Source organism: Eublepharis macularius, chromosome 4 (assembly GCF_028583425.1).
Source record: "Eublepharis macularius isolate TG4126 chromosome 4, MPM_Emac_v1.0, whole genome shotgun sequence".
NCBI classification, from domain to species: domain Eukaryota; kingdom Metazoa; phylum Chordata; class Lepidosauria; order Squamata; family Eublepharidae; genus Eublepharis; species Eublepharis macularius.
Genome location: NC_072793.1, coordinates 172,444,835 through 172,470,634, shown reverse-complemented (window position 1 = coordinate 172,470,634; position 25,800 = coordinate 172,444,835). Strand labels below are relative to the sequence as shown.

Sequence of the window (25,800 nt, the reverse complement as noted above, 5' to 3'; positions counted from 1 at the left end):
TCAAAAGATAAAGACAGGCATCTCGAATTGGCCACCTGCTTCAGATGATGATCCCAAGTTACTTCACTGCATGGGCCCAAAGGTGCATGAGTTAAAGATCAAAAAGAGTCCAGTAGCACCTTTAAGACTAAACAATTTTATTGTAGCATAAGCTTTCGAGAATCACAGTTCTTGTCAGATGCATGGCGGGCAAAAAGAAACTGGTCAGATATAGAGGAGGAGAGGGGAGTCAGTACAGTACTGTACAGTACCCACCAAATGAAGCGAGGAAACAAATCAACAGGGCCAGACTAACAGCTAACAGCAATGAGTAATAAAGAATTGGAGTGGAACCTTAAAAGATTGAATCAGAAAGCATTTGAAGGTGCAAATAAACCTGGGAAGTACCTGGCATGGCAATTGAAGAAGAGAAGGGAAAAGAAAATAATAAACAAAATTTGTGAAGACAACAAAACGTATTTGGAACAGACTACCATTAGTAGAGCCTTTTATAAATTCTACGCTAAGTTGTACAATAAGAAAGAAGTAAACAAAGAATCAGAAATGGACAAGATGACAAGAAAACTGAGAAATCTGGACTCAGGGCAGTTTAACACAGACTGGGAGAAGCTGAAACAATATTTGGAGAAGAAATGGGAGGTGGGAGGAGAACTGTGGCAGTTTGAGAACTACTGAAGTATAATAAAATGCAGAGGGGGGTGACTTTACCGGGGGGGAGAAGAGACAAACATGAATTTCTAGGCAGTTAGATTAATAGATTGACATATATTTGGATATATACAGATTAATAAACAGAATATCGATAGAAAATAATTAACCATAAGGGCTAATTGTAAGGATTGATTAACTAATAATGTTTTCTTTTTGGTAACTGGTATAATGCACCAAACTGAATATGTTTATTTGAAGATATATATGAGTCAAATTGATTGATTATGTGACGTTAGTTATATAGAATTATTATTGAAGGGAAATAGAAATATTAAAGTAATTAAATATAACTAAAATAGAAAGATGAAGATAGAATGAGTAATATATAGAACATAAGTCAAATTGTTTGATTTAAATGAATATATGATTTACATGGTTCATGATTTATAGAAATATTTGAAATCGGAACTATGGGAAATGGGATAAATTGTTTATCCAATATGGAAATAATGACTCATAGTTTGGGTATAGAGTATTAAAATATAGTTAAGGATGTATTGCTTAGAATAAATGGGAGATTATATATTTGTTAGATAGAGGAATCTAAAAAGAGTAAGGGAAAAGGGACAAAGGGTTGGAAAACTGTTGGAAGTCAACAAAAAAAAAGGGGGGGAAAGGGAGGGGGTTAGAAATGGAAAATGGGAGAATTGTATGTAATGTATAAATAATTGATTCTAACCCAATAAAAATTTTTTCTAAAAAAAAAAAAAACAGGGCCAGACTAATACCCAGAAACAGCCTGCTCCAGGACAAACCTAAAGAAACTAATAACAGAACACCACTGGTTGTCACCTATAGTTCCCAGCTCAAACCCATCCAACGTATCATCAGTGAGCTACAACCCATCCTGGAAAATGATACCTCTCTCTCAGAAGCCCTGGGTGGAAGACCTCTCCTTGCCTACAGACAGCCCCCCAACCTTAAACAACTTCTCACTTACAATCATGAATCGGCTAGCAGAGTCACCAGAACACATACCAGGCCCTGCAACAGACCCAGATGCCAGCTCTGCCCTTATATCTACCCAGGAAATACAATTACAGGGCCCAATGGCATCAACTACACTGTCTCTGGCTCTTACAGCTGCTCATCCTCCAATGTGATATATGCCCTCATGTGCCAAAAATGTCCATCTGCTCTGTACATTGGACAAACCAGCCAACCTCTACGCAAAAGAATAAATGGACACAAATGTGACATTAGAAATGGCAACGTCCAGAAACCGGTTGGAGAACACTTCAATCTACCAGGACATTCCACCAAAGACTTAAAGGTCGCTGTGGTTCAACAGAAACCTTTCAAAAACAAAATCCAATGGGAAGCTGCTGAATTGGAATTCATATGTAAATTTGACTCTGTCGAGCTGGGACTGAATAGGGACTATGAATGGTTATCTCATTATCAGAGGTAACTGATTTCCTTAACAGAAGCAAACCAATCTCCATACCAGGAGCTGTTTGCATCTCCATATCAGAAGGAGCTGTTTGCATCTACTCCACCCTCCCCTCTCCTCTATATCTGACCAGTTTCTTTTTGCCCTCCATGCATCTGACGAAGAGAACTGTGATTGTATAGAGAACACTGTGATTGTATAGAGAACACTCTATACTCGACAATAGCCCTGCAGAGAAGATTAGCACATCAAGCACCAATCCATATGCAAAAGAACCTCCTCAGGATACAGTGAAGCCTCCCTCCATTAGCATTCCACACCCTGGGAAACTCTTACAGGATGACTCAGCTCAACCCCACCCCTCCTGAGTAGATACAAATGACCTGCCAACATCTTTTCCACACTGTGACACTGAGAGATCTCAGTCTTTTGGTGCTACACCTCTGAAGATGCCAGCCACAGCTGCTGGCGAAACGTCAGGAACTACAATGCCAAGACCACGGCAATACAGCCCGGAAAACCCACAACAACCATCGTTCTCCGGCCGTGAAAGCCTTTGACAATACATAGAACTGTGATTCTCGAAAGCTTATGTTACAATAAAATTGATTAGTCTTAAAGGTGCTACTGGACTCTTTTTGATTTTGCTACTACAGACTAACACGGCTAACTCCTCTGGATCTATGAGTTAAAGATTTATTGATAATCTAGGAGTCCAGTACAATAGACATTTCCTTGTCAGGAATACCCACTTTCCCTTCTACTAGGTATAATAAACCCTTCAAGCCCCACCTATTCTACTCCTAGCCCCTCGCCCCTGTTAACTAGGTTCCTAAGTTCCCAACTAAGCAGAAGAAAGAGAAAAAGAGATACGGTTGTTGTTGCTGTTGTCTTTCAGTTCTCAGGCTCCTCTCCTTGACAACGCTGATAGCTACTTTCCTTCTTAGTATCTCACTGTTTCCCAAGCCGCTCTCAAGCCCTCCCAAAGTCTGTTGTAGGGAATCACAGAAAATGATGTCTACAGCCCCCAATCTTCCCAGAACATGTCAGGGGCCACAACCCTGACATTCCATCCCCCCTCCCCAAAGGCAACCAGCTTGTCCAGGTATTTCTTGTGGAAGGCCTCCACCAACCTATCAGCATTAACATCAGTAGCTCTGACCCACTCAGTCTGGCTCTTGTCAAAATGCTTCCATTGTATTAAGTAAAACAACATGCGTCTCTTCCATTTAAGAGTCCAATATCTGTTTAACTTCCTGGTGTGGTTGTCCCCCAGCCATGATAGGTGGCAGAGCCACTGTTCTGGATGCCATTTGTCCAGTCCAAGGTCCTTCTTCAAAAGGCTGAAATGGAACACTGGGTGTACTTGTCTCGAGTTCTTAGGTGGGTCCGGCTCCACGGTTACATCGTTAATTAGACTCAACAGTTTGAGTGGCCCTAGATATTTCCCCTAAAGTTGACACACTGCATCGCCGGGTTTCAACATCCAATCCTGACAGCAACGGCCCTCTACTATTTGCAATACAAGTAGAAGTTTACTTACAAGAGGCCAGGGACGTGCCAGCAACACAGACAGGGAGAGAGGAAGATATCCCCTCTGTGGAAAAACTCAAGGGGTTTAACCAGTTCCCTAAAATGTCAGAGACTGTGTACAGTAGTGGTTAGAACATCGGCTGCGATCAAGGAGAGCAGGGATTGAATCCCCACCTGGCCATGGAAAGTTCCTAGCTGGCTTTGGGTTTGGCACATATTCTCAGCCAGAACTACCTCACAAGGTTGTTGTAAGGATGAAATGGAGGGGAAGAGAACAATGTGAGCCGCTTTTTCCCCCCATACGCATGAAAGAAAGCACAGAAAGGGAGTGTGGAAAATATCTCCTTCTTTACAAAAGAAAGGAGGCTTAAGCGTGTCCCTGAGGTATTGAAGTTTGGTGGGTAGGATGTCTGACTAGGATCTTGAAGGTCCACATTCAAATCCCCAGTTTGCCTTTGAAAGTGACTGGTTCACATTCCCAGCCTGGCCTACTTCACAGGGTTGTTGTAAGGATAAAGTGGAGGAAAGAACAAGGTAAGCCACTTGGGCCCCTGCAGGGAAGAAAAGGGGTCTGGCATTTGTTATACATCTAATTGTGCCTGCAGGAGGCTGGGAAAGGATCATCTCTGATGCTGTTCCTTCATCTAATATTGATGTAATTCCTGTTGTGAGGCAGAGCTAGACATGTCAAGTACGAGCTGGGAAATTCCCAGCGAGGGTGGGGTTCGGAAGGGGGGAGGGAGATCAGCAGGACACAACACCAAGAACGACTGTTCTTAAATATCCTGAGTGGGACCATCTCTAGGAAAATGATACTGCAAATGAGGAAGGCGTGGGGTTGGAAAATGGAGCGAGAAAGGGTGGGCTCCTCTATAATAAATGGGAAAAGGAAAAGGTGGGGGGAGTTAGCCACTTCTCTGAGCTATCAATGGCAGTGTGGTCTAGTAGTATGAGTGTCCCACTAATTTTTAAGGTACCCATCTTCGAATACTCAGGATGCTGCCTGAATTACAAGCAGAGAAAGGCCAGAGACGGAAACAGGAGTTGCAGGGATTTGCTAGCGTGAATCAAACTGGTTATCCTCCATCTCTCCTGAACATGGACCTCTTCATAAACACATTTCTCTTTACAGCATGAATATATCTAATGCTTTCATAATCTGGGGCTATTGAATCCCCAGGTCTGGGATGTCTGTTGCTTTCCTCTACGGCAAATGAAAGGATGTCCTGAAATCAAAGAGGGCCAAAGGAAGATGCCACCCCCTTGCTTCTCTTCTTTATTCACAACGTAAGGGAGAAAATCCTTACCAATGGAGGCTACGGTATTGTAATTTTCCTCCATCACTTCCCAGTAGAGTTTTCTTTGGCCTGGATCCAGCAGAGCCCATTCCTCCTCCGTGAAGAACACAGCTACCTCCTGAAAGGACACTGCTGATCTCTGAAAGAAGAAAAGATTGCCCCGTTTTTCATTTATTCCTCTCCCTGCGCATTGAAGAAAGAAAGAAGAATCCCACTCGCCAGTCAATGGACTATAAGAATCCAATATATCAAAAAAATGGCAAGAAATTTGGATTGCATCTGGTCTTGCAGTCTTGGGGACTAGATGTGTTGCCTTTTGCCTGGTGAACTTTTCTCGCAATGGCAACCTGACTGTGCATTAAAGGATTCACACAGGGGAGAAGCCATATAAATGCTTGGAGTGTGGAAAGAGCTTTTCTCGGAGTGGCAACCTAACAGCACATCAAAGGATTCACACAGGGGAGAAGCCATATAAATGCTTGGAGTGTGGAAAGAGCTTTTCTCGGAGTGGCAACCTAACAGCACATCAAAGGATTCACACAGGGGAGAAACCATATAAATGATTTGAGTGTGGCAAGAGCTTTTCTTACAGTAGCCACCTAACTGTCCATAAAAGGATTCACACAGGGGAGAAACCATATAAATGCTTGGAGTGTGGAAAGAGCTTTTCTCGCAATAGCCACCTAACTAGACATCAAAGGATTCACACAGGGGAGAAGCCATATAAATGCTTGGAGTGCAGCAAGAGCTTTTCTGATAATGGCAGCTTAACTAAGCATCAAAGGATTCACACAGGGCAGAAGCCATATAATTGCTTGGCATGTGGAAAGTGTTTTTCTTGCAATAGCCACCTAACTGCATCAAAGGATTCACAAAGAAGAAAAGTTATATAAATGTTTGGCATGTGGAAAGAGCTTTTCTCGCTGTAACGAAATGGTTACCAGGGGTGAAATGAGTGCCAGTTGCTGTTTAATCTGTCTTTAAAGAAAGGGGAAGAAATGTTCCCCATGAGGTCTGATGGGCTGTGGGGCCAGGGAGAGGCCTGCAGGAGTCTTGGTGTGGGACGCCCTTCTTCCTGGACTACAAGTCCCAGCTGCCCCAGACCAAGAAAGGGTGGGAAAAATAAGGAGACTCAGCCGATCCTGAGAGGAAAAGCCAGTCACCTTCTTGGTTGAAGAAGGAGAGGCTCCTGCTGCTGGGTGAAACCAGGTTGCCTAGGCCCTAAATGTGGAGGGCCTGGGAGGCAGCAGAATGGAAAGAAAGAGTGAACCTTCCCTGAGACCACCACCCCTTAAGGCGGTTCTCTTCAGTTTAATTTCCTGTCCTATGTGTTCTGAAAAGGGGGGTCTACCCCTATGTGTTGTGCCTTTACCTTCTTTGTATATAGTGCTCTGTATATAGTTAATAAATTATACTTTTTTTGAATATAAAGAACCTTGTGGTGCTCTGACTACGTAACCTCCCCCACTCGGCACGCTACAAGAAGGGAGGGAGCCTGGGAGAAACTGATAAGGCTAGACCTCAGTAGGTTGCCAATTCTCCAGGGCCAAACCAAAGATTGGGTAATTCACTTCCCAGTACAGAAATTCAGCCGGAGGGGTCTCACTGCCCCTCAGTCAGGCGGTGTACAAATCAGTGAGTGGAGGCAGTGACATAGAGTGTGAGCCAAGCCCTCCAGGGATGGTGGGAGGCGGATAGCAGTGCTAGCAGGCCATGGACAGTGGCTCAGTTGCCACTGAAGTATTCAGGAGGGCTTTCTACCCAGATTACAAAAATGTGTCATAAGAAAGAACTCAGAGGCATCCTGCGGAAGGGACAGGGACTAAGCGCTATGCTACTGGGTTCTGCCTGCTGATGTAGATACTTGCCTACAAGGGTTTTCATCCTGCTAAAACATGCCATGGAAATTAGTTATGCTTTGGTTCAAATAGATTACATCTCTGTGCTTGGTTTTATGCTTATTTTCAAATTTTCTGCACCCATACCCTGTTGTATCCTTTTGACAGGATGCCCTTCATTAGTCTCCATTATTTTATTTTTTGTGCTCAGTGAAAGCCCTAACTCTTGATTATATTGTATTTCACTTGCACTCTACCTTGGATACCAGTTAGAAAGGTGGACTATTAATAAACAATAATCATAATAATCGCAATAACCAAGCAGTGGAACTCAGCACCAACTGTAGACGCAGAGCTGACTCTGGGCAGAGATCTCAGCAGAGTGCATTACAGGGGAGCGACCACACGGGCGGAGTCAAGGCAGGGGGCAGGGGGCCATCTTGTGGGACAGACTGAGTTGGAAGGAGGCATTTTTTGCCCAAATGCCTGAACTTGCCTCTCTAGCAGCAACGATACCTCCCTTGGGCTCTTAAACGAGTTTGCGACGGTCATGTCGGAGTTCTTTGGGAGGGTGAAGCTCTTTGGACTCAGAGGAAGGGAAAGCGTGTGCTGAAAAGAGTTGCAGTGGAGGAGCCCAACGTGGCCAAAGGCCTCTTCGCCCGCGGAGCCCGTAGGCACAAAGAGCTCCTCTGGCTCTAAACCTTCGGGGCCCTGAGATCGACGGAGCCTCCGGGTCAGCGCAGCGGTCCGTCCAGACGCTCAGAGTGACATCGCCCGCCCAGGCCGCTTGCAGGGAGGGGGCGACACAGGCAGGCGCCCCCGCAGCCCTCCCGCCCGGGAAGCCGCCCTGCTCTGCGCTGCTCCCTCCAGCCCTTCTCGCTTCCTCCCATTCACACGTGTCTTTTCTCTCCCCGCCCGAGATCCCTCCATGCAGCCCGAAACTCACCTCCCCTGCAGACGCGCCGAAGCCAAAGCCTCCCTCCGGCCGAGGGAAGGGGCGCAGAGGAGGAGGAGAGGCCCCGCCGAGCTCCATGGCGCCCCACTCGCCTTCTCCTCTCTCTCTAAGAAACAATGTCCCCTCGCTGGGGCTCGCTGAGCCTTCTGGGAATTGTAGTTCTCTGTGACCACCAGACCCCCCAACTGGATTTGGGAACTTGGGGGAGGGGGTTTCTTAGCTCTTCTGTGCCGCTTCACCTGGCGGCACACTGCAGGAGAGGCCCGCTGGAGAGATCCGGAGAGAGACGCGCGGCGACGGGGCGGAAACCTCTCCAGATCTCCCGGGTCTGTTGCACTCCTGCCGGGCACTGCGCTTTTCCAGCTTGGACGCCTGAAGGGGGCTGAATGTTTCCCTTCAAGGGCGAGGCAACTGCGGGAGCTCCGGGGCGAAGCCGTGACTCCCCTCGCCTTGTATCGGAGGGGCTGAAGGGCGTCTTTTCATGGTTTGGCGAGAGAGGAGAGGCGGATTCACCATTTCCTGAAGCGCTCTTGGGCAAGGATGGGTGTCGGGATGAGCGGGAAAGAGACGCTTGAAAAGAGGGAGTGGGCGCGAAAGAGGAGGGGGGGAGCTGGGCTGGGCTGGCTGGAGGGTCCGTTGTTGTTTGAAGCCCCCTGGATGTGTTTCAGGGTGGAACTACCCCGACCCTATTCTCATTACTAGCAAGAAGAAGAATCCTCCTTTTAAACATCAATAAATACATAAATACATAGACAACAATGAATATACTATAAAATACAATAAAGCACAATAAACAACAGCTTCCACCATGGCTCTAGGGAGCAAGCTGCCTGTTCTTCACTGGCCTGCCTCGTGTTTGTCCTTGCTGACCAGAAAATAATACTTTTCCTACTTCTTGTCTCCAAGTAGGAAAGCATGGGGAGCTACAGTCAGGCTGAGGGGTCACCAGAGAATGCGGTTGACGGGGAACCCACCGTGCCTGCCCAGCCAGCTGCCTTGGCCAGAATGCATGAGCAGCAGCTGCAGGGCACCGTCACGCAGAAGGCATGGGGTGAAGGCAGCCATTGACGGCTGAAGAGACATGGGCCAAAGGAACAGAGACAACGTGGTGGCTGTGCTGCCCTGTGCTGCAGGCCCAGACTCCCCACTTCCCTGCAGCCACCTGCCCCTGAGAGGGAACCAGCTTCCAGCCAGCTCCTTTCTCCCCCCAACCCCCTTTCCCTCTAGTGCCTGGCCCAACAAAGCAGCTTCTGCAAGCCCTGCATCCTCCCCTCTGACTCAGTGCTTTCCTGCTGAGGGCTGTCCTACCCTGCAGGCTGAGCCTGGTGATCAAAAGCCCAGAAAAGCTGGGCTGGGAGCACTGGTACAGATGCAGAGCCAGGTGAGCATGGAGGCAGCACTCAGGTTCTGTTCGCTTGTGTGGCTAGAGACAGTGCCGGGGGATGAGTCCAACATACGCTGCGGGGCTCCCACCACTTCCTGTCTAGGCTGTTCCTCCTTGGGCAATAGGAATGGGTTCCCCAGGATATTCTCAGGTGTGAATCTTGTGCATGTTTGAATTAAGCATTGCTGGGTGGGGGGAGAGGGGAGATAATGCAAATGGCACCAGTTCTCACTCCCTCTTCTCAGAACCACAGAGCTGGAAGAGAGATGGGTGCATCTTCCCCTAAGAAGAAAGGATAAGAAGCTGGGGTTTTTAAATTTTAAAATGAGTACGAATTAAGGAGTGTGTGTATGACGGGGAGTTATAAAACTATGCCAAGGAACTTTTCACTCTCCCTCAAAAAGAATAACTGAGATTCCGCTCTCAGCCTACACATCCCCACACGGCTATTGTTCTGAGAAAACTTCTCCTGTTAAATACAGGATGTTACACATTACTTGTGTGATCAAGTCACACAAGTAATCCAGGGAATACACAGTGGAACACATGATTGAACCTGGTCCCCAGTTTCATTTGGAAAGTGAACCCACATTGACCCTTTCTTGCTTAGGGATTGCCTGGTCCAGAATCTTCCATTCCTTTTGTGCCTGGCACTGCAATTTTGTGCCATCTGCCATTATTTTCTGAGGTTTTATGCCTGCCACAGATGGGTACGGCCTTTTGTTTATATTGAAGATATATAATGGGCCCCAGGAAAAATATAGTAATCTTATCAATGAAAGAACTAAGGATCAATCTATTTAACAAAGTGGTAAACTAGATCAAGAAAATGAATGAACTCTCTAGCTAGGGACAATATTGACTTCTCGTTAGCCTCTCGCATAGCAATGAAGAGTACACAGGTGATGGACAGAGTTTCAGGGAGGTAGCTGGGTTGTTCTGAAGCAGTAAAACAAAATTTAAGGCCAGTAGCACTTTAAAAAGCCACACATTTTTCCAGGGTATAAGCTTTCACAAGCCAAAGCTACCTTTGTAAGATACAAGTGAGAAGCAAAGTCAGCCACACCTTCCCTCCCATTCAGAAGCTGAGGGGGTATTATAAAGAGGGGCCAGCAACAGGGCGCAGCATCAAAGGAGAGGAGGAAGGACGCTTAGTGCAAGAGCTCCATCCCCCCCTCCTATTCCCCTTTTAAAATAGTCACAATGAAAAGAAACGCACTAATTATGGAAAAGCAGATGTCAGAGAAAACGCGGCACCAGGTAAAGGCAGTAAAAAACTTACAGAACTTTTTTCCGAGCCAGGAAGCAGCACTAGAGCCTGGGAGGCAGCAAGGAGTGGAAGACAAAATGGCGGGCGCAACTAAAACTGCCGATATAAGCTCACCCTCCCAACAGGACAGCTTTTCCCAATTAATAAGACAAATGGAACAAAATCTGCTTGACAACATAAAAATGTTCTCACAGCAATTTACAGCACAATTTGCTGAAATGAAAATCGAAATAAAAAAAGCAACCCAGAACGCTAATAAAGCGGTAGAAATAAACAACGCAACTCAGATAGAAGTCAAAGAGCTTCAGCGTAAAAATGCTTATCAATAGGAAAGTTTATTAAGGTTGGAAATGGCCATACGACAGAGGAACGTTAAATTTAGAGGATTTAAAGAAAATATTAATACAAATGAAGGTCTGCCTAACCTTTTGGCATCATGGCTAATAAAGCAACTGCAGTGGAATGAAGACGAAGATGAGACAATAAAAATAGAAAATGCTTATAGAGTGGGAATAAGACACAGCAGAAAGAACAAGTATCCCAGAGACATCATTGCTACTTTCAACTGGCAGCAAGAGGGGCAGCCGCTCGCCTTCTCCTTGCCGCCTGGATTGCGTGAGGGGAGGGACAAACCCGCCCCCCATCAAGCCGGCAGGGAGAGGCAAACCCACCCTCCTGCAAACTGGCAACAAGAGGGGCAGCCGCTGTCCTTCCTTTTCATGTTGTGAAGTTAATGAAAAAGCAGTTAATTAAGATACCATAGGGGATTGGGGTGGTAGGGGGGATAGGGGGTAATTGCACTTAGCCCTCATTGTCTTTTCCTGCACTTGTAATCGGTATTCTATACCAATAACCTACAGGTCACCGTGTCAGGATTGTCTATATGTGGGGTTTGGGGAAGAGGGAGGGGGTGAGGTGGGAGGGAAGACAAAGTCAGGAGAATTTATGGTTGATAACTATCTTTAGAGGGAAAAGAGGGGGGAGGGAGAGGGAAGAAGAATTTGGTCTGCTAATGTTGTAATGACTCAATGATAGTTACATATTATTGCCCTTTTTCTAACAATTTTCAAGCACAAGTTTATGACTAAAGTTAACCTTTTTTGTAAAAATTTCAGACTATCTATCTTATATTGTAAACCACAAAAGTTTCACTAAGAATATTTAAAAGCTTTGTAACTATCTTGTATTGTAAATATTATTAATATTAATATTAATAAACAAAAATTAAAAAAGAGGGGCCACCAAGAGTCTGTATGCAGAGGCACAAAACAGAATATTATAAACTTGATCCGAGATGGGCGGATAGGCAGAATGTCAGTCCCTGGCAGCTCGATCCCTTAATTCTCCCCAGCAAACACACAGGTGATTTGGTTGAAGTAACTTTTATTAGAGAGCCATGAGTTCAGGTTGCTTGGACAGTGGAAATAGCAGAAGTGACATGTGAATGGAAAGTATAGTCAGATATTGGGGAAAGTCCCACCCTCAGGTTAGAGGTCCGTTATATATGTGCCACAAAAGTTAAGAGACAAAAATTAATACAGTTTAGGCTACAATAATGGATAGAGCATGAAATCATCTCTGTTCCCAGAAAGACACAAATTGAGGTAGTTGCAGCTGAGTCTCAAGGACGTTTGCGCTAAAGGGAAACTGTTTAACTTCAAATCAGAGAACGTTGAACTTCAAGGCAGAGATCACACACTGAGGTTTCAAATGACAACTAGTGAATGGCATTCAGAACTCCTTCTAGCTCCAGAGGCTTTACTAGGAGCACATAAGATAAACGTGGTGTTTGTGCAGAGGGCATACATGACACAGAGAGGTGGAAAGAATAGAAAATGGATTTACAAATTACTTGAGAATACATATATATAGGGGATTTATACTTTAAATGAGCTTGCTCCAAGACTGGAGAGTACTTTCTGGTGCTGTTGGGCTTGAATCTTGCTTTTCCCAGCTGCTACGAGATGAGTGAAGCGGGCTGGAATCCATCAGGGAGGTGTAATTCATTTTCAGATGGTTAATCTATCTGGATCATGGGGTGGAGGGAAGAAATTCTCATACAGGGTCGATTCATTACCACAAGATAAACTGGATTTTCATCTATGTCTACTCAGCTAAGAAGAGGAACCAAAACCTCCTACCAACTTCTGCCAAGACTATCAAACTGGAGATTACGTGCTTAAAGCAGAGCCTTCTAAGCCATGGGATGGCATGTGACGAATAGCAGATATCCAGGTGCTCCTGAATCTGGCCCAGGATTATCATCTCTGGTTGTGGTCCAGTTCCACATAGCTCAACCAGCGAAACAGTAGAGTCTTGCATCATCAACTGCATGGAAAGCAGGGATGATCTTCCCAGCACACTGACAAAGATAAATGAGTTAGATTTATTCCTTCTCAGAGATCCCAAAAGATAAGCTAAACTGAGGCAATAGCTATGCAATCAACGTTGTCCAGAAATGAAGCAACCGTTCAGTTTTTACCTAAGACAAACAAAAGTATCCAACCATCTAAAAATATAATAGGCAAACATTACAAAACAAAAAATTGGAAACCTGCAAGCGGTATTCAGTACTCCATTTGACTAAATGCGTAGGATGCTGCAAGACTGATGTGAAGAAATGACGGCAGCGGCTAGACTTTTGTATGCGCAGAAGTGGAAAGTACAAGAAGTGCCAACTATTGAGGATTGGATTTACAAATTGCTGTACATGGCGGAGATGGACAAAATGACAAGAAGATTGAGAGACCTTGATCCAGGACAGTTTAACACGGACTGGGAGAAGCTGAAACAATACTTGGTGAAAAAATGGGAGGTGGGAGGAGAACTATGGCAGTTTGAAAATTACTGAAATATAACAAAAGAAGAGAGAAGTGACTATACCGGGGGGGAGAGTTAATTGAAAAATATCTAAGCAATTATTTTATTTGACTATTATATATAGTATTAAGTAATAGTGGTGTTATTATAAGTTTTAATAGGGATAGAAACTGATTAATCTCATTGCTGGCAGATAATGGTATAATGGAGAAATTGTATAATTAAAATGAATGAATATCGGAAAAGAGGGGAAAATACATGGTGATATACAGAATATGGGTCAAATTGATTGACTTATGCTTAAAGTATATATTCATGTGCTCCTGAGCAGAGTCACCTGGGCTCAGGAGCACATGGTCTACAGCTGCTAGAGGAGGTAAGGGCTTTTTGCCTTTCTTGGCTGTGGTGAGTTAAGCTGAGAAGCTAAGGGTGGTCCTCTCTAGCTTTGGGGCTTTTTGTGTGTAGTTTTGTGTTGATTTGAGTGTAGTTTTGAGGCTGAGTGTGTTTGGGCTTGATTGTGTTTGAGGGTGAGTGTGTTTGTAAGGCTGCTGGGGGTTGCTGGAGTACAAGCCACACACACCCCTTTTGTGCTCACCTCCTGTGCTTAGCAGGAAGTGACCTTTTGCATTGAAAAGGCAACTGCTGGGCAGGGGTGTGAGCCTTTGGCGCGAGCCAAAGGGCGAGAGCTAAAGGGCTCTTGGCCTGTGGCTCTTAGCCGGGGGATCATAGCCATTTTCTTTCCTCTTAGTGTGCTATTCCTAAAACAGATTAATGAAGTCAGAATGCCAGCAGGGGGTTGGGGGCTTTCCAGTGTATTGCACTGAGTGTCACATGTATGACTATCTGCCTTCTGGTCAGAAGTCCTGGATGTGTGCTCGCTGCAGGGAGCTCCTGGTTCTCAGGGAACGAGTACGTACCCTTGAGGCTAAGGTGGCTGACCTGGAGAAGCGGAGACAGTTAGATAGGCACGAGGACAAGATTCTCAGGGACAGGATAGATGTGTCCCACTCTAAAAATGGCAGCGTTCTTGTTGTCAAGGAGAATGAGGATCTTGTGGAATCAGGGCACCGTACTGAGGATAAGGGGAACATGCCCTCAGAAGGGACCTCTTCTTCAGTTGGTGAGCAGGTTTCCCTTCGCATCAAGGAACCATCCCTGGGTGGGGCGGGAGGGAGGCTCTTGGTAGTTGGTGATTCGATCCTTAGACAAGTAGATAGCTGGGTGGCACAACCGCGTTCTGACCGTATGGTGACTTGCCTGCCTGGTGCGAAGGTAGCGGACATTACGCGTGTTATAGATAGGCTGGTAGATAGTGCTGGGGAAGAGTCAGCGGTCGTGGTCCATGTTGGAACCAACGATGTTGGGAAATGCAGTCGTGAGGTCTTGGAACAAAAATTTAGGCTGTTAGGCAGGAGACTCAAGGCCAGGACCTCCAAGGTAGCCTTCTCAGAAGTGCTACCTGTTCCACGCGCAGGGCCAGAGAGACAAACGCAGATCAGGAGTCTCAATGCGTGGATGAGACGATGGTGTAGGGAGGAAGGGTTCAAGTTTGTTAGGCACTGGGATTCTTTTTGGGACAAGCGGGAGCTGTACAAGAGAGACGGTCTCCACTTGTCCCGAGAAGGAACCTGGCTGCTGGCACTTAAAATCAAAAAGGTGGCAGAGCAGTTTTTAAACTAAATGCTAGGGGAAAGCCGACAAGAGATAAAGTGTCTCTGGTTCAGGATGGTTCATCTCAGAGAGATGAAGGGCTAGGTATAACACTTCTACAGGGAGATAGATTAGAGTTGTCAACTGAGATGGAGACAAACAGTGCAGATGACCTAACTACGTCTCGAGGCAAAGTGTGCCGGGGAAGTTACAGGTGTTTATATACAAATGCTAGAAGTGCCCGAGGTAAAATTGGGGAGCTGGAATGTTTAGTGTTGGGCGAATCCATAGACATTGTGGGCATATCAGAAACTTGGTGGGATGAGGAAAATCAGTGGGACACGGTGATTCCTGGATATAAATTATATCGGAAGGATAGGGAGGGAAGGGTTGGTGGTGGGGTGGCTCTATATGTCAGAGAAGGTATACATTCCAGTAAGATTGAGAAGGTAACTGAATTAGATTCGCTTCTGGAAATGCTATGGGTTGAAATTACGGGCCCAAATGGAAACTTAACTGTGGGAGTTTGTTATCGCCCTCCAGATCAGAAAATAGAGGAGGATTATAAAATGATGACAGGATTAAAGATGGCTGCTAAACAAAAAAACTGTGTTGTAATGGGTGATTTTAACTACCCACACATTGACTGGGCCAATGGGTGTTCGAATCGGGGGAGAGAAAGTGAGTTTCTAGACTGTCTCAATGACTGTGCTATGGAACAGATGGTTACAGAACCTACTAGGGGAGAGGTGATCCTGGATTTGGTCCTCAGTAATGCTGAAGACCTGGTGAGAGATGTAAATGTGATTGCACCACTTGGGAACAGTGACCATAATGTTATTGAGTACAACATATGTATAAATAGGAAATTGCCAAATAAGACCAACACAGCCATGTTTAACTTCAAAAGGGGTAACTTTTCTGAGATGAGGGGGTACGTGAAGAAGAAACTGAAAGGGAAAGTAAAAAAGGTCAAAACACTTGGGGAATCTTGGAGACTATTTAAAACTACAATCCTGGAAGCTCAAATTAAATATATACCGCTGGTTAGGAAAGGCACAAATAGGTTTAGGAAAAGGCCAGCATGGTTAACAAGCAATGTAATAGAAGCTGTAAAAGGTAAAAAGGATTCTTTTAGGCAGTGGAAAACTAGTCGGAGTGAGGTTGATAAAAAGGAGCATAAGCTGTGGCAAAAAAAGTGCAAGTCTGTGATCAGACAGGCAAAAAGGGAATATGAGGAGCATATTGCAAAGAACATAAAGAAAAACAATAAACAATTCTTTAAATATATTAGAAGTAGGAAACCAGCTAGGGAGGCAGTGGGGCCCTTGGATGACCAAGGCGTAAAAGGATTACTAAAGGGTGATAGGGAAATGGCCGAGAAGCTGAATGCGTTCTTTGCTTCTGTCTTCACTGTGGAAGATAAGAAGTGCATGCCCACTCCGGAAGCACTGACTTTGGGAGGGGTTTTGAAAGACCTGAGTCACATTGAGGTGACGAGAGAGGAGGTTATGCGACTGCTAGATAATTTAAAAACTGATAAATCACCGGGCCCAGATGGCATACATCCAAGAGTTCTGAAAGAACTCAAGTGTGAACTTGTAGATCTCCTCACAAAAATATGTAATCTGTCATTAAACTCTGCATCTGTTCCTGAGGACTGGAAGGTAGCTAATGTTGTCCCCATCTTTAAAAAAGGTTCCAGGGGAGATCCGGGAAATTACAGGCCAGTCAGCCTGACGTCAATACCGGGTAAGTTGGTGGAAACTATTATCAAAAATAAAATTAGTGGGCACATTGATGACCAAAAGCTGATGAGGAAAACTCAGCACGGGTTCTGTAAGGGAAGATCTTGTCTCACCAATCTGTTAGAGTTCTTTGAGGGAGTGAACAAACAAGTGGACAAGGGAGACCCGATAGATATTGTTTATCTTGACTTCCAGAAAGCTTTTGACAAAGTTCCTCATCAAAGGCTCCTAAGTAAGCTCAGTAGCTATGGGATAAAGGGCCAAGTCCTCTTGTGGATCGAAAACTGGCTAATTAATAGGAAACAGAGAGTGAGTATAAACGGGCACTTCTCACAGTGGAGGGTGGTGAGCAGTGGGGTGCCACAGGGGTCGGTATTGGGTCCAATGCTTTTTAACTTGTTTATTAATGATTTGGAATTGGGATTAAGCAGTGAAGTGGCTAAATTTGCAGATGACACGAAATTGTTCAGGGTGGTGAAAGCCAGAGAGGATTGTGAGGCACTCCAAAGGGATCTGTCGAGGCTAGAGGAGTGGGCATCCATGTGGCAAATGAGGTTCAATGTAGCCAAGTGCAAAGTAATGCACATTGGAACCAAAAATCCAAAATATAAATACAAGTTGATGGGGTCTGAACTGGCGGAGACTGACCAAGACAGAGATCTTGGAGTCATGATAGATAACTCACTAAAAACGTCAGCACAGTGTGCGACTGCCATAAAAAAAGCTAATGCTATGCTAGGGGTTATTAGGAAAGGGATTGAAAACAAATCAGCCGGTATCATAATGCCTCTGTATAAATCGATGGTGAGGCCTCATTTGGAGTACTGTGTACAGTTCTGGTCGCCACACCTTAAAAAAGATATCATAGCACTGGAAAAAGTACAGAGAAGGGCAACTAAAATGATTACAGGGTTGGAACACTTTCCCTATGAGGAAAGATTGAGGCGCTTGGGGCTCTTTAGCCTGGAGAAAAGACGACTGAGGGGAGACATGATAGAGGTTTACAAGATAATGCACGGGTTAGAGAAGGTAGAGAAAGATGTGTTTTTCTCCCTTTCTCACAATACAAGAACTCGTGGGCACTCTATGAAATTATTGAGCAGTCGGGTTAGAACAGATAGAAGAAAATACTACTTTACACAAAGGGTGATAAACACATGGAATTCGTTGCCACAGGAGGTGGTGGCAGCTACAAGCATTGCCAGCTTCAAGAGGGGACTGGACAAATATATGGAGCAGAGGTCCATTAGTGGCTATTAGCCACAGGAGATAGATGGTATTCTCTTTGTGGGGAGGTGGTGCTCTGTTGTCTTGGTGCTGGAAGGAAGGCAGTGGGAGGGCTTCTGGTGTCCTGGCCTCACTGACAGTCCTTTAGATGGCACTGGATTTTCTAGCCACTGTGTGTGACAGAATGTTGGACTGGATGGGCCACTGGCCTGATCCAACATGGCTTTGCTTATGTTCTTATGTTCTTATGTTCAAAGTATAGTTAAAGTGATTGATTATCTCTGACAGAGTTGCATAATGGAGAAATTAGATAACTAAAATAGTATGAAGATAAGATATATATGGGTTAAATTGATTGACCTATATTGAAGGTATGCAATGTCTATAATGTATTTAAAATTATGTATAATGAGGAACAAATTGTTTGTTCAATATAGAGGAGATCAGAATGAGTAAGATAAAGTATAGGCTACCAAAATGATTATTGAAGAATATATGCCAGAAATGTATTATTCAGTTATTATGTATTACTCAGTTGTTAAGTTAAATGGAAAGGGAAATGAGACAGCATTGTGATATAATAGGTAAGCTTAGAAGAGAGTGAAAGTATATGTTTAATAGGTAAAATAAGTTTGAAATGAGTAGGGGAAAATAGACAAGGGGTTGGAAAACTGTTGGAAGTCAACAAAAGGGGGGGGAAGGGAGGGGGTTAGAATTGGAATATTTAAAGGAAATTGATTGTAATGGACATTAAAATATTTCTAATCCAATAAAAAAATTTAAAAAAAAAAGACTGATGTGAAGAAATCTAACAGTAATTATACGGCTTTCTTATGGTGTAAGTTAAGACAGAAGACACAAACATAGCTCTTTCAACTCTCCAATCATTCATATGGCTTCTCGCCTGTGTGAATCCTTTGATGTGCAGTTAGGTAGCCATTCCGAGAAAAGCTCTTTCCACACTCCAAGCATTTATATGGCTTCTCTCCTGTGTGACTCCTTTGATGCGCAGTTAGGCTGCTATTCCAAGAAAAGCTTTTTCCACACTCCAAGCATTTATATGGCTTCTCCCCTGTGTGAATCCTTTGATGCGCAGTTAGGCGGTCATTGCAAGAAAAGCTCTTTCCACACTCCAAGCATTTATATGGCTTCTCCCCAGTATGAATCCTCTTATGTTTAGTTAGGACACCAGAGTCAGAGAAGCTCTTCCCACATTCCAAGCATTTATATGGCTTCTCGCCTGTGTGAATCCTTTGATGTGCAGTTAGGCTGCCCTTCTGAAAAAAGCTCTTTCCACACTCCAAGCATTTATATGGCTTCTCCCCAGTATGAAGCCTTTGATGTTTAGTTAGGAGACGAGTCTCAAAGAACCTCTTCCCACATTCCAAGCATTTATATGGCTTCTCGCCTGTGTAAATCCTTTGATGTGCAGTTAGGCTGCCCTTCTGAAAAAAGCTCTTTCCACACTCCAAGCATTTATTTGGCTTCTCCCCAGTATGAAGCCTTTGATATGCAGTTAGGCTGCCATTGTGAAAAAAGCTCTTTCCACACTCAAAGCATTTATATGGCTTCTCTCCTGTGTGAATCCTTTGATGCACAGTTAGGTGGCTATTTTGAGAAAACCTCTTTCCACACTCCAAGCATTTATACCGCTTCTCCCCTGTATGAATCCTTTGATGTTTAGTTAGGGCACCAGACTCAGAGAAGCTCTTCCCACATTCCAAACATTTATATGGCTTCTCGCATGTATGAATCCTTTGATGTGTAGTTAGGCTGCCATTTTGAAAAAAGCTCTTTCCACACTCAAAGCATTTATACGGCTTCTCTCCTGTGTGAATCCTTTGATGCACAGTTAGGTGGCCATTTTGAGAAAACCTCTTTCCACACTCCAAGCATTTATACCGCTTCTCCCCTGTATGAATCCTTTGATGTTTAGTTAGGGCACCAGACTCAGAGAAGCTCTTCCCACATTCCAAGCATTTATAAGACTTCTCGCCTGTGTGAATCCTTTGATGACTAGTTAGGGCACCGGTCTCAAAGAAGCTCTTTCCACATTTCAAGCATTTATATGGCTTCTCGCCTGTGTGAATCCTTTGATGTACCGTTAGGTTGCTACTCCGAGAAAAGCTCTTTCCACACTCCAAGCATTTATATGGCTTCTCCCCTGTGTGACTCCTTTGATGCGCAGTTAGGACACCAGACTCAGAGAAGCTCTTCCCACATTCCAAGCATTTATATGGCTTCTCACCTGTGTGAATCCTTTGATGTACAGTTAGGCTGCCATTCTGAGAAAAGCTCTTTCCACACTCGAAGCATTTATATGGCTTCTCACCTGTGTGAATCCTTTGATGCACAGTTAGGTGGCCATTTTGAGAAAACCTCATTCCACAATCCAAGCAGTTATACCGCTTCTCCCCTGTATGAATCCTTTGATGATTAGTTAGGATACGAATCTCGAAGAAGCTCTTTCCACATTCCAAGCATTTATATGGCTTCTCACCTGTGTGAATCCTTTGATGCACAGTTAACTTGTCATTGCGAGAAAAGCTCTTTCCACACTCAAAGCATTTAAATGGCTTCTCCCCTGTGTGAATCCTTTGATGCACAATTAGGCTGCCATTCCAAGAAAAACTCTTTCCACACTCCAAGCATTTATATGGCTTCTCCCTTGTGTGAATTCTTTGATGCGAAGTTAGGCTGCCATTCTGAGAAAAGCTCTTTCCACACTCCAAGCATTTATATGGTTTCTCTCCTGTGTGAATCCTTTGATGTTCATTAAGGTAGTGATTGCGAGAAAAGCTTTTTCCACACTCCAGGCATTTATATGGCTTCTCCCCTGTGTGAATTCTTTGATGTACAGTTAGGCTGCCATTCTGAGAAAAGCTCTTTCTACGCTCCAAACATTTATATGGCTTCTCCCCTGTGAGAGCCTTCTGATGTACAGTTAGTTCACTACTCCAGTGAAAGCCCTGTCCATGCTCAAAACTTTTATATTCTTTCTGGCAGGTTGCATATTTTTTATATTTTTTCAGATTGTATTTGCACCTGGACCTTTCCTCTATGTCAAGTCTCTTCTGCCTTCTCTTTCTCGTCAGCCTTTCATCTTGGATTGGGGCCTCCTGCATCTTCCTGCTCTGAGAGGCAACCAATTCTTTCCTCTGCTTCTGCTTTGCTTCCATTTTCCCTCGGCATTGTCTCTTTGGTACCTGCTGATCTCCAGATTTCTCTTCCACATGTAGATCTTCCTCTCTTTCTATAATCACCCGTCCTGGTTCCATCTCACTTGCCATCTCTCTTCTATCTGCAACTGGAAAAGCGAGAGAGCAGTAAATTAGAATGAAAAAGAACAAAATAAGAGTTATCAGGTACCATCAGAAGTGAAGAATATTTTCTACAGTGAGAGCCAAGGACCTAGAAAAATTTCAGCATTATCTAACCATGTGCTGAGCTGTCTTGGAAAGGGAGAAAGAGATAACAAGAGGAGTTTATTGTTTGCTGCAGAAAATTATTCTTAAAATTAATGTGTTTTTGTATTGATCTAGGATGCACAAAGAAACAAGCTAGAAAAAGAAATCCTTGTTTAACAAAATCTTGAATTTTATTGATCGCTTTTTTTACATGAAAGGAAAAAAATGTGGGTAGAGTTAAATCCAGAGACTGGAGCCGTGGACAGACAAGACCAGTCTATCCACATACCTGAAAGAAATGCAAATTTGCAGGAAAAGCTGAAATACAAAGAAAAAATAAATGGGGGGGGGTTAAAACACCCCAAAATAATAGTAGTAGTGCCTATGGTTATAAGAAAAAAATGTTCTCAGTTGCTGTTGCTAAGCAACCACACAGTATTGCCACCTTCACGCCTTGGGTTCTTTCAGACAGAACTACAGCAATGTGGTTTCGTCTTTGAGGGAGGACATCAGAGCCTGCAGAACTGAGTAACCTGAGACCACAAGAGTTGCATGACTCGCCCAGTGTAAAGTAGTTAGAGTTTTAAACTAGGATCTGGAAGACCCTGTTCTACCAGGGAAGCTCACTGGTTTACACTCACCCAGGCGAACCTACCTCACATGGATAATGAGAGAATAAAATGGAGGAGAGGAGAAATGTGTAAGCTGCTTTCGGTTCCTATTTGGGAGAAGGGTGCAGCACGAATGAAGTTAAATACCTTATAAATATAGCTGAACATTGGGAGGGCACTCAAAAGGTATATTGGTTGGTGAGTGGGAAGGAGAGAAGGAAGCAAGAAAAGGGGCAGTTATGGGGGGTGCCTGGAGGAAGGGAAGTGGAAATAGTGTGGGGAGTGGATACAGAGGAAAATGAGATGCCCCCCCTCCCCGAAGCTTTGCTGAACAGGAAAGGAACTGGAATGTCCTGAACCATGCATTCCCCAGAGAGCCTGTGTCCCAATCCTGCTTTTTGCATTGGAAGCCATGGTTGAAATGGGAAGGCAGAATTCATCAAAAAACAATAGGCATCTCAAAATAGGCCACCTGCGTCAAGATGATGGTGGGACTTGCAGTGCCAAAAACAAAGGAAACGAGACCAATCGGGCACAGATCAGCTCTACACCAGCCTTCTCCTATTTGCAACAGAAGCAGAAGTTTACTTATAAGAGGCAAGGGAAGTGCCAGTAACAGAGACAGGGAGGGTGGAAAACATCCCCTCCATGGAAAAAGTCAAGGGGTATAAACACGTTCTCTAAATTCTCGGAGCCTGTGTGGGGTAGTGGTTAGAATGTCAGCCTGGGATCAAGGAGATCTGGGTTGGAATCCCTGCTCTGATGGTTTGGGGCCAGGCACAGACTGTCAGCCAGAGCCACCTCGCAAGGTTGTTGTATGGATGAAATGGAGGGGAACAGAGCAATGTGAGCCACTTTGATTTTCCATAGGAAAGAAAGGCAGCCCAGAAAGGGAGTGTGGAAAATAGCACCTTCTTTGAAAAACAAAGGAGGCTTAAATGTGTCCCTGACGTACTGAAGTTTGGTGGGTAGACAGTCTGAGTAGGATCTCAAAGGTTTGCCTTTGAAAATGGCTGGTTTCCATTCCCAGCCTGGCCTAATTCACAGGGTTGTTGTAAGGATAAAGTGGAGGAAAGAGCAATGCAAGCCACTTGGGTCCCCACAGGGAAGAAAAGGGGCCTGGCATTTGTTATACATGTAATTGTGACTGCAGGTGGCTGGAAAGGATCGTCTCTGATGCTGTTCCTTCATCCAATAGGGCTGCAGTTTCTGCTGGGAGGCGGAGCTAGACTTGTCAAGTACGAGTAGGGAGATTCCTGGAGGAGTGCAGCCCAGCGAGGGTGGGGTTCGGAAGGGGGGAGGGAGATCAGCAGGACACAACGCCATGGAGTCCGCACTCCAAAGGGGCTCGTTTCTCCAGGGTAACAAACCTCTGGAGTACAAAATTCAGTTGTAATTCTGGGATAGCTCCAGGCCCCACCTGGAGGGTGTCAACCCTAGGCAGAGCTGCTCATTCAATATTCCTACTGTTCGGAAGTATTTTTAGTGGGAACATCTCTAGGAAAATGATATTACAAATGGGGAAGGCATGGGTTAGGAAATGGAGCGAGAAGGGGTGGGCAATCTCTAACATAAATGGAAACTGGAGTTTGGGGCAGCCTAGAGTTAACCTGGGCCAGGATAAACTTAATTAGGAGGCGTTCTTGAGCGTTATGCACATTGAGATCATAGTCTGGAGGAAGCAGCAAAGGATGATCTAGAGGAAGGAACTGAAATTACTTATTATTTTAGGAGAAAAATATGACTAAAGAGCATTTAGGGGGTTAACCCATATTGGGTGTGGAGGCAGAGAGGCTATGAAACAATTCTGAGTGCAGCCCCCTATGGGGTCATTGAGTGGAGCGGGAGGGTGGGAGATGGTCTGACTGTCTGTCTTTTTGTGGCAGAAAACAAAGCCAGGCATTTGAAAATTTGTCACAAGTCTTAAGATGGTCATGGAGAAGCAGTGCCTAAAGCGGAGGGAACGGGGACGTTCAGGGCTGAGGATTATCTCTGGAATATCCCTCTTCTGTTTTTAATGACAGGGAAAGTTTACTCATGAGAAGCCAGGAGGCAGCACAGGGATGGTGAAAGGATCCCCTTTTATACAAAACAAAGGGGAGTTGTCCACTCCTCTGAGCTATCAATGGTAGTGTGGTCTAGTGGCTGGAGTGTCTCACTAATTTCTAAGGGACCCAGCTTCGAATACTCAGGGTGCTGCCTGAATTACAAGCAGAGAAAGGCCAGAGAAGGAAGCAGGGATTTGCTAGCGTGAATCTCACTAGTTATCCTCCATCTCTCCTGAACATGGACCTCTTCATAAACACATTTCTCTTTACAGCATGAATGTACCCAATGCGTTCATTCTCAGGGGCTGTAGGAAGATGCCACCCCCTTGCTTCTCTTCTGCATTCACAGCATAAGGGGGGAGATCCTTACCAAGGGAGGCTACGGTATTGTAATTTTCCTCCATCACTTCCCAGTAGAGTTTTCTTTGGCCTGGATCCAGCAGAGCCCATTCCTCCTCCGTGAAGAACACGGCTACCTCCCAAAAGGACACTGAGGATCTCTGAAAGAAGAAAAGATTGCCCCGTTGTTCATTTATTCCTGTCCCTGCACATTCAAGAAAGAAAGAAGAATCCCACTGGCCAGTCAATGAATTATAAGAATGCAATACATCAAATAAATGGCAAGAAAATTGTATTGCATCTGCCAACACTAGATGTGTTGCCTTTTGAAGGGGGAAAATCCCTTTTCAGATTTTTAATTCCAAAACATATCAGTTGTACAACGAGATCTTTGAGTCTGGTTCCTCACCAGCATTGCCATATGATGCTCGTATAACTGTGATTCAAAAAACTGCAGGCACCACACTCAACCTGGATATTTCCAACCCATTTCTTTGATGAATGCAGGTGTAACCCCTGTGAGGTTAATTGGTTCAGCCCAGTGGGGTGGAGTCAGAAGCTAGAGGCAGGCTGCTGAGGAGGAGGCTGTTTGCTGGGGAGCTTAATAAATTATAAGCTCTTATCACCTTGAATATTGTATGTAAAATATGATTTAAGTGGTGTTTGTGTGTTGTGTGTAGCTGGTGTAACTGGGGTTGTATTGTTTTTGCAGGGCTATAATTCCCAACCAGAAGCCTGAAGCCTGGCGTACAGCTGCTTCAAATGGACGAGAGAGGACTCAGCATCACTTCTTGGATGCCTTTTCAAGGACATGGTTGATTTGGAGGTTTTTTTGTATGGTTGTACTTAAGAGTTAATTTTTGTTACAGTTGTATTTTATTAATTGTTAAAAAGTTTAAAAGAAAAAAAAGTTGTTTCTTAAAATTTTGTGAAAGTTGCTTTCTAAGCCCCATAGAACCCATGTAAAGAGAAGTTACACAGGCGCTAAGATATTAACTGTCTTTGTGGTTAAAAGGTTGTTTCAGCTGTGGTATACGTAATCCGGGTAGGGTTCATATGAGGCAGACAAGGGTTTGAGAATCTCAGACAAGTAGCTGAGTTAAGGTTGTCTTCTTCCTTCTCTTATTTTTGATCTGTGTTTGGAGCCTGTTGCTTGTGCCATCGGACAAAACAATAATATTCACGACTATGGACATAACTCTTTGGCATTTAAAAGTATCCTATAAGTGGATCATCTTTTATTGTTTATCTCAGAACCTCAATCTTCCATGGCGGTATTAATGAATGGGATCAACCCTTTTGGCGATTTCTCTGGATATTCAATTTATTGGACAATTCTGAATGGATGCCGTCGGGAGAAAATAGATCACCAACAAGGGTATTTGCTAACAGACATATTTGATGGCACCCTGATTACTTCACTTATTTTGGAGTATTGATTCTGAGAGATACAAAGTTTTCTTTCCCCCCCAATAAATTTTAAACTAAGAAATAAAAAAAAGAATCCCATCACCCAGCCAAGTGATTAAAAGAACAAAATACATCAGACCAATTGCATTCGTTTTTCC

The 25,800-nt window shown here is 44.4% G+C and overlaps 1 protein-coding gene across 1 annotated transcript in view; it reads right to left on the bottom strand.

Annotated features, from left to right (window-relative positions):
- LOC129328755 (uncharacterized) overlaps positions 1-25,800 on the bottom strand; it is a 175,088-nt gene that overhangs the window by 120,494 nt on the left and 28,794 nt on the right. The window contains 2 exon segments of the mRNA XM_054978033.1: positions 18,732-21,134; positions 24,264-24,393. Coding sequence (XP_054834008.1) covers positions 18,732-21,134; positions 24,264-24,297 — 2,437 coding nt within the window. The 5' untranslated portion in view covers positions 24,298-24,393.